The 12,533-nt window shown below is 41.1% G+C and overlaps 1 protein-coding gene across 1 annotated transcript in view; it reads left to right on the top strand.

The window, feature by feature from the left end:
• The window catches only part of dennd6aa (DENN/MADD domain containing 6Aa), a 30,979-nt gene that overhangs the window by 3,189 nt on the left and 15,257 nt on the right, over window positions 1–12,533 (top strand). The window contains exons 4-10 of the mRNA XM_034084144.2: window positions 3,643–3,755; window positions 3,849–3,929; window positions 4,316–4,421; window positions 4,758–4,837; window positions 6,808–6,867; window positions 7,064–7,119; window positions 7,655–7,777. Of these exons, the coding sequence (XP_033940035.1) occupies window positions 3,643–3,755; window positions 3,849–3,929; window positions 4,316–4,421; window positions 4,758–4,837; window positions 6,808–6,867; window positions 7,064–7,119; window positions 7,655–7,777 (619 nt within the window). The remainder of the gene's footprint in view (window positions 1–3,642; window positions 3,756–3,848; window positions 3,930–4,315; window positions 4,422–4,757; window positions 4,838–6,807; window positions 6,868–7,063; window positions 7,120–7,654; window positions 7,778–12,533) is intronic.

Genomic DNA, 12,533 nt, shown 5'->3' with positions numbered 1-12,533 from the left:
ACTTTCATATCAACCATCACATACAGCTTATTTTCTGATTCCCCATTTCCTTGGAAAGAAAAAAAAAAAAAAAAAGGAAAAGAATAATAATAGTGATTTTACAAATGTGTCCCTTCGCTTCTTTTAGAGTAAAAACTAACTAAACAAATACAATTCTCATTGTGTGTGTGTGTGTGTGTGTGTGTGTGTGTGTGTGTGTGTGTGTGTGTGTGTGTGTGTGTGTGTGTGTGTGTGTGTGTGTGTGTGTGTGTGTGTGTGTGTGTGTGTGTGTGTGTGTGTGTGTGTGTGTGTGTGTGTGTGTGTGTGTGTGTGTGTGTGTGTGTGTGTGTGTGTGTGTGTGTGTGTGTGTGTGTGTTAGCGAAAGTACCATATTCCTGCATGTGTTTAAAAAACCTATATGAATCGGTGTGCTGCTGTATGTTTACCATAACCTGTCTGCTGCTTGTGTAATTTACAATCTCTGGGCTTCTAGATGCCTCTTCAATCGTCTTTTGAAGCTTGCTTTAGTTGTTTCTTTAGAACTCTGATCTGGCAGTGTGTTCCATGCAGCCATGGCTCTATACAGCACTGTGCTCTTCATGGACTCTGCTTTGGCTTTAGGGATTTGATAGCAACCTCTTGTGGCATGTCTCGTTTTATATGTATGGATGTTAGAGCTAGGTGTAAGTTGCTTATATAGACAGGTTGGATGTTTCAGCTCATTTATGTTTCTCAAAAAGACAAGGAGTGATACCATCAGCCTCTCCGTGACTAATGTCCAGGAGAGCTTGACATGCATTGTGTTTACATTATGTCTTGGTGTCCACCTAAGGGCAAGCCGAGCTGCTCTGTTCTGAACCAGTTGCAGCTTTCCCAGATCCCTCTTGTTTGCCCCCAGGTCCCTCTGGTTTGCCCCCAGGTCCCTCTTGTTTGCCCCTGACCAGATCACTGAGCAGTAGTCCAGTTGTGAAAGGACTAGAGTCTCAATGACTTGTCTTGTCAGTTGCGGTGGTAAAAACACTGAGCACCTCTTGATGACAGATGTATTCCTCCCCATCTTTGCCACCACTGACTCTATGTGTCTCGTCCATGACACATTGTTCACTCGGATGAGTCCCAGGAGCTTTGTTTCCTCCACCTGCTCAACCTCTACATTATTCAGCATCAGATTCAAATGCGGTTTAGACCTTAGTACGTCATTTGTGCCAAATACAATACTTTTAGTTTTTTGAATGTTGAGCACTAATTTGTTGCTGGTCACCCATTCCATTACTGTTTTCAGTTCTTTGTCAGTTATCAGTTATCTCACCCATTGTGGGAGCCTGTGTATATATTGTCGTGTCATCCGAGTACATAGAGACTCGTGCTTTTTCAAGAGCTAATGGAAAATCATTTGTAAAGATTAAGAAGAGTAAAGGACCGAGTGAACTTCCTTGTGGAATTCCACTTGCAACACATCTAGCACTAGAGATACTGCCATTAAAGTATACACTTTGAGTTCTGTTATATAGATAGCTTTCTAGCCATGCCTTTGGGGCAAAACCATAGCACTCCAATTTGTCAAGTAAAATTCTATGGTCTAACAAATCAAAGGCAGCGCTATAATCTAATAGTACTGCTCCCACCATGTTCTTCACATCAATCTCTTTCATCCATTGATCTGTCATTTGTGTTAGTGCTGTGGCTGTTGAGTGGCCCTCTCTATGCGCATGTTGATACTCACTCATCAGACTGGTAACAGAAAAATAGCATCGTATTTGATTGAATACAATTGTTTCTAGTAGTTTGTTTAGAACAGGTGACCGGCTTATTGGTCTGCTGTTAGAGCCAGTGAAGGCATTTTTAGGGAGTGGAATAACTTTAGCTACTTTCCAGATTTGCGGGCATGTACCTTCCAGACTCATGTTAGAAGGGTGCAGCAATGAACTTGGCTACATTCTTTAATAACTGACCGTCTAAGTTATCAATACCTGGTGGTTTATCATTATTGATTGCCAACAATAACAACTTGACTGTTGTCACTGTCGGGAGAAGATACAACATTCAGAGTATTCAGAAAGAAGAGGTGGCAAAACAGCAGACTATCCAACGGCTCTACTCTTTGGGGGTTTACATTCACATATACATCAGGTTGTAATGACATATTGATACAACTGGAAATGACTTTGTGAAAATGTTGATAATCACTTGGAACCATGCAACACATTTATGTTTCCAGCACTTCAACTGAGATACCCTTGCTGCTTTACACTGTTATATGACGATACACTGAAAATCAATATATAGAACAATACCAAAAGTACTTGTGAATATAAAATTCATGATCATTTATATTGTTAGATTATAAAAAGTGCTTTATAGCCACTTTATTAACCAATTGGACATATTGTGATTTATGAAAAGGAAAGGCCAGAATTATTTTGGACCTATAGGCTTTTCCTACCGTGTTGATAAAGTATATGTTTCTTCTCTTCACTGCGTCGTCACAGTGGACAGTGCTGGAAGGGTTACAGGGTTACACACTCTGACAAAAACACATACATACAAGCAAGAGCATTTACAGTCGCTGGAGAAAATGCAGTCTGAATGGAGCAGTGGTTCAGTGGCTTGTCTCATCCTGGGTGGTCTCAAATGCAACCTAATGATGTCATGGAGTCTTTTCTGAGCTCTAGGAAGTGTGAGTGTGTGCGTGTAGTGGAATGCTTTAAAGTGTGGGCTGAAGTGAGTTTGTGCGTGTCTTGTTATTTTAAACTCATATTTTCTCTCTCTTCTGCTGTGTCTGCTGGAGGATGTGCGAAGGTCATGTGGGGGTTAAAGGCTGCTCAATGACTCATTGGGCACTTCCTATTTCCTCTTTCTTTCCACCTCCCTCTAATGCCCCTTTCACACCAGCGCTTTTTCAGCTCCGGCTCGGAGCTGGAGCTGAAAAGCTCCCGCTCGGAGCTAGAAAGGGAAAAGCGCTGGTGTGAAAGCCGCATAACTGGTTTTCCAAATATCAGGAAGAAACCAGAAGGACACTGATACAAGCTGACTGGTGCACATTTAATATCACAGAAGAATACATGTATATCAACTCTGGAAACAATGCAATAATAATAAAAGGTTGACTATATATAATACATCGACTTTCAAAGTGAATTATTTCTTCCTTTCAACAGGAAATGGAGATTGAATCAAAAATAAATCGGTAGTCTTGAGAAATGGAACTGATTTAACACAAGATAAAGGAAGACAAATATAGAATGTTTACCATAGAAAATGTAATTAATGTTAATGTTCCCCAAAGTTTGTGTTCAATTACTAAGTATATAATTTATGTTAATGCCGGCATGTTCTTAATTCTAACTCTCAATACAAAGTTCATAAGTATCTGACTTTTTGTTAATATTCTCCGCATCTTGTTGGCAAATGCACAAATATAACGTAATCCTGAATCAAAAATAGATTTTTAAAAGAAAATAAAGAAGACCAATAAATAATATATTTTTGTTTAACCTGAATGACTTTAATGGCCTATGTTTATGCATGCTTAAATGAATAATTACTGTAGAGATATTAAAATACATTGTATATAAAATATTTAAATGCTAATAAGTTTCTTATCCTACTCTAATCCGGGCAGTTTGATCCCATGGTAACCAGTTCACTCTCCTGTGTGCACAGGTTGCCTTGGCGACACCCAGTTTTGCTTCCGATTTCGTCAGGGTTCCAACAGGAAGTCATCGCTTGGCGTCTTCCTTGAAACCACCGACCGGGACGCACCGCCCTGTCTGAAGGTTGGACACACAGGAAACATGCAGCTATGCATACACCTGAATCCTCTGGTTTAGTGATGTCACACTCATTCTGTGTGTGTATCTGTGTTGCAGAGGGAGCAGGGCCATTACTATGGTTACGTGTACTTCCGTCAGGTGCGAGACAAATCCCTGAAGAGAGGATACTTCCAGAAGGTGAGCGCCAATATGTTAAAAGACGCTACAATCCAATTAACAGTTGAGTGCAGTCTAGAAATAGGGAATTCACTTGAACAATGAAATGATGTGGTCAAGGTCACCAGAGGCCAGATACAAATGGCCTACACACCTGAACATATGTTTGCTTTAGTCATAAGGTGCACATTTGGTTTGCCTATCTTCCCCTCTATATTGAAGTTCTAGGGTGTAAGAAAATACCTGACATAAATGAGTGTGTGAAGGAGAAAAGTGAAAGGAAACTAGCATGCTTCACAGTTAAAGATTCTGTTGTTAAAAATAAGATGGTTATAGTACCATATAGAATGTTCTCGTTACCTACTATATCCATTTCATGACATACGTGTTGTTTTCCCCTCCTCCAGTCTCTGGTCCTGATCAGTAAGCTGCCCTACGTCACCTTCTTCCACTCGCTGCTGAAGATCATGGCTCCAGAATACTTTGAGAAACAGGAACCTTGTCTGGAGGCTGGTCAGTCTGCTTGTCTGTCTCTGCCTTAATGTTTTAAACAAGATAAACTCAATATTTTAATAATCCCTAAAAGGGAAAATCAGGTTTCAAAGCAGCAAGCGCAATTAAACATCATCTCATTTTTCTCCATGCAACTTTCTTTGTAACTAAACTCTTAAGAAGTGATGCAGAAAACTCACTTAACTATTTTTAAACTAAATCTAAACTGCATTACTTTAAGCTAAGTGTACCTAATAAACAGAGAGTATATTAACCTTGTTTTACTTTTAGTAAAGCAGATTAATGTTTCGAGTGTATTCTGATTCAGATGGCTGTTCTTTGTGTATTGATTGACAGCTTGTAACGACATGGACCGCTGGCCAACACCCCATCCCGGAAGAATACTCACACTTCCGATTATGGGCGTGGTCATCAAGGTACACACACACACACACACTCACTCACTCACTCACTCACTCACTCACTCACTCACTCACTCACTCACTCACTCACTCACTCACTCACTCACTCACTCACTCACTCAACAGGTGGAGGTGAGTCAGTGGGTGTTTCTCAATGTCGAGTACGCTTGCTTGGTAGCACATGTCTTCCGAGCAGTGGTTGCGTTAGACTTTTTCGTTGTCCGTCATGTTGACGGACAGGATCGTAACATTTCCGTCATAATCCATTATTATCCGTCATTTTATTTTTAATGATGAGATGAGACCTATTTAATATTTATGTTTGGGTACTGAGCAGCAAATGCTCATTCATTCATGTTTTAATGATTCATACAGAACTTTTAACGGCATGGAGGAAAAAAAGACGAGACACCGACCGTGTGGTCACTTTTCATGTCAACACGAACATGAATGATTTATTTGTTCCTGCACTGACAGCAGAGCGGGGCTGAGGCCGCTAAAAACACCACGACCATTGTGCCCAAACAGGCAAATATGAACAATGCCATCGTTTTAAACGAGACAATTACAATCAAAATATGAACAAAACATTTACAAGAACAACTCAATTGACCTGCTGTAGCCTGAACGCTGATTTCTGCATCGCCATGCACCCTCGGACAAATCCGTTACTCGTCTTAGCTTCTCTACAGATGTCGCAGAACATTTTGCCATCTTCCCTCCTCAGCCACTTAAACTCTTGCTCCCACTGAACCCGGTACTCCCGCTTGAACTCCTTGCCACTTGCTTGCCCCTCTGCCGCTGGCTGAACGCTGTCAGTTTTAGTCTTACTGGCTTGTCCTTCATCCTCCACCGCATCAATCCCTCTTTTCACCTCGTTTATCCACACCATCACAACTACTGGGCTTATTAAAAAAGCTTCGGATGATCAGCTGCCGAGACATTTTGCGATTGCTAAAGCCGGTTAAACAACGAGGTAATCAACGAGGTCAAAAGCAAGACTAGACAATAGCTACTTAATACACACACTCGCCACCAACTGGACAGGGTGTGAATGACTAATAGTTACAGACTACAGTAGAGTACAGTAGATCGCCCTCAGTCGACCTGGCCACTAAGGATGCAATATAATGTGGGCCGCTGGTGGGCATTTTGGCGCTGTTCCGTCTAATCCGTCAAAATGACTGACTGCTTTCAGATTTTTCCGTCATTGTTAGAAAAAATCGGTCATTGACGGAAAATATTCGGTTAACGCGACCTCTGCTTCCGAGTCACTTGCTTCAGAACCGAGGCAAGAATACTTCCTGGCATTCGGAAAACAAAGAGTGGAACAGGCGAGCAAGTGTGCAGGTGTGTGTCATATGAGAGCCCCCGCCTTACATCTTCCGCCACAGATTAGGGGAACATTTCCGTGCGCAAAGCATTGTGGGGATTTTAAGACCGCGGAGTCTACACATGTGCAGCCTCGAAATTTCTCCAAACGAAGTACGCCAGGCTCGGTAGATTTCCAAGTATGCTGGACATTGGAACAGTCCTTCGGCGGCACTCAATGGCGTAGTATGCTTGAAATAGTGGCTCTGGAGCAGCCTTCCTCGACATTGAGAAACACCCCGTGTGACTGCTCACAGCAGGTAAGGCGCAGGCGGTGCAGCACCTTCCATTAGCAGCTATTATTCATAGGTGAGTAACACCTGAGTTTGGGAGGTCAGCATGGGTGTAGTTGATATACATTTTTACGTTTTAGAAAATTCAAAAAAAAAATGTTTCCACTAAAGATATTTTATATTCTTATATATTTGTATATTCTATAAGATGATTTGGCGACTACTTCACAGTAATTGTTGTTGACATGACAATAGAAATTAACATTTTGAGTGTCCAACAAAAAAAATAAATAAACCACAAGCAGTCGATATTGTTAATATGAAAGAGTTAAAATGGATGATAATTGTTCAAACTAACACTGAATCTGTGTTTTGCCGCAGGTTCGCATCCCGACCTCTTACGACAAACCAGGAACATCCCAGTTGGTCCAGTCCGCCCAGGTGATCGATCACACACACACACACACACACACACACACACACACACACACACACACACACACACACACACACACACACACACACACACACGTTCAACACATGTATTTTGTTGGGTATTACTTTCAGCATGAAATGTGTACACATTAATTGAACACATGATTATTTCCACTGACAGAGAGTGCGTCTGTGTTTTCAGAGTGACAGTCAGGTGTCCATCGTGCTCCCAACCATCCATGAGGTCGACCTCTTCAGGTGAGTCACTCTGTTTATCAACCATACATATGCTTGTGATTAAGCCTGTAGTGAATGTCATTTTTTTTACATTCAAAGCTTCTATTGAGGTTTTTAAATCGAATCGCAAATCTCTATTGTAATATTTTACGATATCATCATTAAAAAAATGTAAGTCTAAAGAAAAAATCCCACTCCTGGAATCTAATTAGACAAATAGATGCATGTATGCAGAAATAGTGAAATGCAAAAAGTGAAATATCAAATATTATAGTAAATAGCACACTGGTGAGTTTCTGAAGCTTCTTAGTGTCTACAAGACAGCGATTGCTAAGAAATGGATGAATGAGTCTACTAAACGTCATTACACTGAATACAAGTCCGCTTTAGCTTAGTGGTGGAGATGTGAGGTCATATGGCCGTGGTAATTGTTTATAGCTGTTAGTTACAAAACGTGTATAAGGTGTGATGAACGTGTGTTTTCCTCAGAGCTTATATTCTGCAGTAATCTAAAAGGAAGCTTTGTTTAACACACTCTAAATCTCTCTCTCTCCAGATGTTTCTACCCGGTCTTCTTCCACATACAGATGCTGTGGGAGTTGGTGTTGCTGGGGGAGGCCCTTGTTGTCATGGCGCCGTCGCCTGCGGAGTCGTCGGATACCGTGCTCGCATTGGTCAGGTGAGTCAGCCGAGTTTACAGGCAGGTCATAGTGCGAGCAGATATAGATGCTCTGCATTTAACAGCACATTTGAGGTTATAATGAATTCAATGGAATATGTTTTCTGGATCTCTGCCCCTACCAACGTTCTCTTTAAAGGGTTGTGTTGCTAACAAGACAAATGGGGCAGTGGCATTATTTGTCTGAAAAGGCCATTTCGTGTCAAAATGTTGGAAAGATATGTGGCTTGTCAAAAAAAAGATGTCCAATATTTACTTTTGTGACTCTGTGGCAGAGTCCTGCATCGGGTCGGGTACCCGCGTTTCTTCTTTCTCAATGATCAGACTTTTGCTCTCGCTGCAGCTCTTCTCGTTTGCGCTCCCTCATTTTTTGTTTTCGATTTTGACACAAACATTTGTTTCAGGGGTGTGTCCCCATTGGCTACTCAGTTTTTGAGTGACAGCCCAGTCCTCCAGCGATTGTACAGTGCAACTCATGCAGCAAACTCCGGAGTCCACTCGGCCACGTTAGTGTCGGTGTCTCCTGGGGAGTTTCATGAACATATCGGACTTATCTTATGGATTGCTGTGCATTATACTTGTGATGTGTAGTTCATACTTTATTCCAACTTTAAATATTATAATACCAGAATACACTGCTGCTGTTAAATAATTTTCCAATTTGGGATTGATAAAGTGTCTGTCTATTTATTTATTTTATAGATTAAAAAAACACATCTATGTATTTTCAAGCTAAAGGTGATACACAATATAAACTGTTTACAGTTATTTTTACATGTTACATTTCAAAAGCATATATTGCTATGTTTAGGACAAACAATTAAAGACTGCTTTAATCTAACAAATTCTACAATATAAAAGTGGCAGATTTGCTTTATTAAACAGACCAGACCTAGGCTGCATACCAGCTCACATCTTACTATGTTGGTCTGAAGAGCTGAAGCATTCATACACAATGGATAAAACCGGTCTTGTCTCATTCTATATCCTGTGAGAAAAATGTAAAAATTCGATTTACTATTCCTAGCCTGAGGAAGATATGAATAATCAACAGATTTGAATGGCATCTCTAACATTTTCATGTAGAATAAAGACAAAAGAGTGATTATACAAATTCAGTGTTGTGCTAGTTACTGAAAACCAGTAACTAGTTACCATTACTAGTTACTTCATTTCAAAAGTAACTCAGTTACTTTACTGATTACTTACACCAAAAAGTAATGCGTTACTGTGAAAAGTAACGTTTTAGTTACTTAAAAAAGGGCTCCCATTATATTAATGCCCTTATAGCCTTCATTTCAGTACTGTTATTGCATTGGAAAATAATACAATCTGTTGATCAACTTGACATGCATTATATGCAATCTGGATTGCATCGATATTTGCTGGCTTTACATTTTTGTATATTCTTTCTCCAGGTAGTTGGAAAAAGTGTTCCGTTTCATATGCCGTGTGCCGCCCGGACATGCTATCATGCTAACTAGCTCCCTGAAAGCGGGTGACTCCACTGTAGCAATAGCCTGCATGTGTTCTACAACATACCGTGCAATGGCTTTATCGACTTTCCCCTGGCTAGCAGTCCCTTGGTTAAAATCCAGCCGCTGTTGCTTAGGTGCAGGTGGAGTGGCGTCGGCTGAGTCTCTGTGGTCTTAGCTACTAGCTTCGTCCCAGCATGTTGTTTCTGCAGATGTTTTAAGAGATTTGAATGACTGGTTTGGGCAGTAGATAGGCTCTTTGACCCGCCAGGACACAACTTACATTGAACTAAAACGTTCTTTTCTTTGTGCTCGACAAAAGTGAAATAGTGAGAATATCTCCAGGTGGAGAAACTAGACTTAAGCTCCGCCGCTGCCGCCATGACAGTCTTGTTAGTAAACAACACAAACACGCCCACAGCGCGTCTCCGCATGTGACACAGGAAGTATCTAAGTACATTTACTCAAGTACTGTACTTAAGTACAGTTCTCATCTCTGTTCACCTGGCTGTTGACTATATAAAAAAAACTAACGGAGTAACGCACCATGTAGTAACGGTAACTGAGTTACTGAATTTAAAAAGTAATGCGTTAGAGTACTAGTTACTGCCAAAAATAACGGCGTTACAGTAACGCGTTACTTGTAACGCGTTAGTCCCAACACTGTACAAATTACATTTATTGAAATTTGAACCAGAAGATGAAGTCTCAAAGAATGTTTTAAATAAAAGGACATAAAACAAAAAGGTGGATAATAATACAATCTATTAAATGTATATGTAAAGACATTTGGTCAAATGAAATGACACTGAGCCAGTTAACAAATAAACAGCTCAGGGACGGTAGGTTTTCCTACAAAGTTAACTCAGCCTCCATTGATTTCCATATCAAATGAGCGTGTTAATAAAATAAGCTATCATGTCTTATACTTGCATATCTAAACAGAATCATGAAAGCCTGTTGGTAGAGTCAGGCACACGAGTCTGTTTGAGTGTGTGCGCTGGTGTCTGAACGCTCACTCACTGCTAGCTATGTAGCTAACTGTTAGGCTACTTAGCTTGCATTGTTATGGATCTAAAGGTAGCAAAAGCTAACTTTCATAGCACAGCTTTCCTTCTCACTTACCACAATAAAGAAACAGACCGTATAGCACAAACAACACAAATGATCAATACTTGCATATATTTTCACTTGTAGTATTATAATAATTGAAATGCTGGTTCTTCTGGGGGTGTTCTATCCACTCTCAGCTACCGCAACGCACCGCTGCTTGCACTGTACAATCGCTGGAGGACTGGGCTGTCACTCAAAAACTGAGTAGCCAATGGGGACGCACCCCTGAAAGTCCCGCCCACCTGGGACGTTTGTGTCAGAATCTCAAACAAAAAGTGAAGGATCGCAAATGAGTGCTGCAGTGAGAGCAAAAGTCTGATCATTCCGGTTCCAGAACAAAATGACTGAGGGTGCATCTGAGATTAGAGAGGGTGCAGTGGTAAAGTGCTATTTTTATAAGTGGGGAGTGGACCTAACACCCTCTAGGGGGGTCCTCACCTCCTCTAGGGGGTCCGGGGTCATGCTCCCCGATTTTAAAATATTGAAGTTAAAAGCATCAATCTGGTGCACTTTGAGAGCAACTCGAAGAGATCTATGGATACATCTCTCAACACCCATATGAAACAGAAATTTACTTTTTCTTTATGGATATTTTACAAATCACTCCCCTCTTGTTTTACTGTCGTATAGTATTTCATTTTTTGTGAGTGAGTTACTCAGATGTGTACCAGGAGACAGCGTTTGGTACTCTGGTACAGTTGTGGTGAATGCGAGTTACTTGAACTGAAATGTCTACATGCTTAGCAGAAGATGGCATCTTTTTCAAAAAAAGGCAGACAGGTTAAGGGGGTGGGGGGGGAAGTAGTGTAAAAATAAACCTATTAAACTAACTATACAGTGGGGAAAGCCTTGGTAAAAAGGTGCGTTTTGAGGGCTTTTTTGAAAATGTCCAGGGTTGGGGCAAGTCCTTTGGCAAGGCAGTGGAAGTGAGAGACTTTTTCCCTGACACTAACAAGTTTCTTCATACAGTGAGCACTGTTCAGAAAGTTGTAGGGTTAGACCTGCTGGATGAAAAGAAACGCTATCGTCTCAGGAAGCATGTCACTAATATGAGAAAAGTTCCGAAAGGAAGCAAAAAAGGGGGGAAACTGAAAAGGTCTAAATAATTTCAACATGATCATGCAACACTGGGTGTCTCCTCTCTGCTGTGTGTACCTGTCTGTTCTTTTTCTCTATCTCCTTCCTCTAATGCAGCTTTCAGGGTTGCTTCTTTAAACATTAACGGGGGTAGAAGTGCACAGAAAAGAGCTTTAGTGTTAGAGGTCTTTAATCAGAAAAAATTAGATGTGATATTTCTGCAGGAAACGCACAGTGATAGCCTGAATGAGACGGACTGGGGAATGTGGTGGGGGGGTCAGTATGTACTCAGTCATGGCGCAAACCTCAGTGCTGGAGTAGCTGTTTTTCTCTCCCCCTCTCTAAATGTTAAGATTGTATCCAGCACAGAGATAGTGGCAGGTAGAGCCTTGATGGTGAAAGTGGAACTGTTGGAGTTCTTTTTCACTTTTACTAATGTGTATGCACCCAATCAGGGCCCTGCACGTGTATCTGTGTTTCAGTTATTAAAAGACGAGCTAGACACTAGTGTACAAGGGGGAGTGTGTTCTACTTGGGGGGGGGACTGGAACGCTTGCACCAATGTCACTTTAGACAGAATAGGACGGGAGCCGCATCCTCAGTCGTCCCTTTTACTGTCACATGTGATAAGAGAGGCTGACTTAGTGGATGTGTGGAGGATGAAACACCCCTCTGTTAAACAATACACCTGGATGAGAATGCTAGATGGGGGCGTCAGTGCAGCCAGGCTAGACAGATTTTACATGTCTGCTTCTTGTATTACTCGTGCAGTGAACTGTCACATCCAACCTGTTGGTTTCACAGACCATCAGCTAGTTTCTTTAGATTTGGTTTTATCCAACACAGAGAAGCCGAGATCGTTCTGGCAGTTTAATGTTAACATTTTATAAGATTTGACTTTTTGTGAGAATTTTCAATTATTTTGGATCAACTGGAAATCAAAGAAAGAGTCTTTTCCCTCCCTGAGTCAGTGGTGGGAGGTAGGAAAGGCTCAGATTAGAGTGTTCTGCCAACAGTATACAGCCTACTCCACTACAAACATTAGGAGAGCTATAGAGCCGTTAGAGAGGGAGGTCAGAGAGTTAGAGAGT

The sequence above is a fragment of the Pseudochaenichthys georgianus genome, chromosome 5 (genome assembly GCF_902827115.2).
Source record: "Pseudochaenichthys georgianus chromosome 5, fPseGeo1.2, whole genome shotgun sequence".
NCBI lineage: Eukaryota > Metazoa > Chordata > Actinopteri > Perciformes > Channichthyidae > Pseudochaenichthys > Pseudochaenichthys georgianus.
Note: the sequence above shows the minus strand (reverse complement) of the source record. Positions and strands in the feature narration are given on the sequence as shown.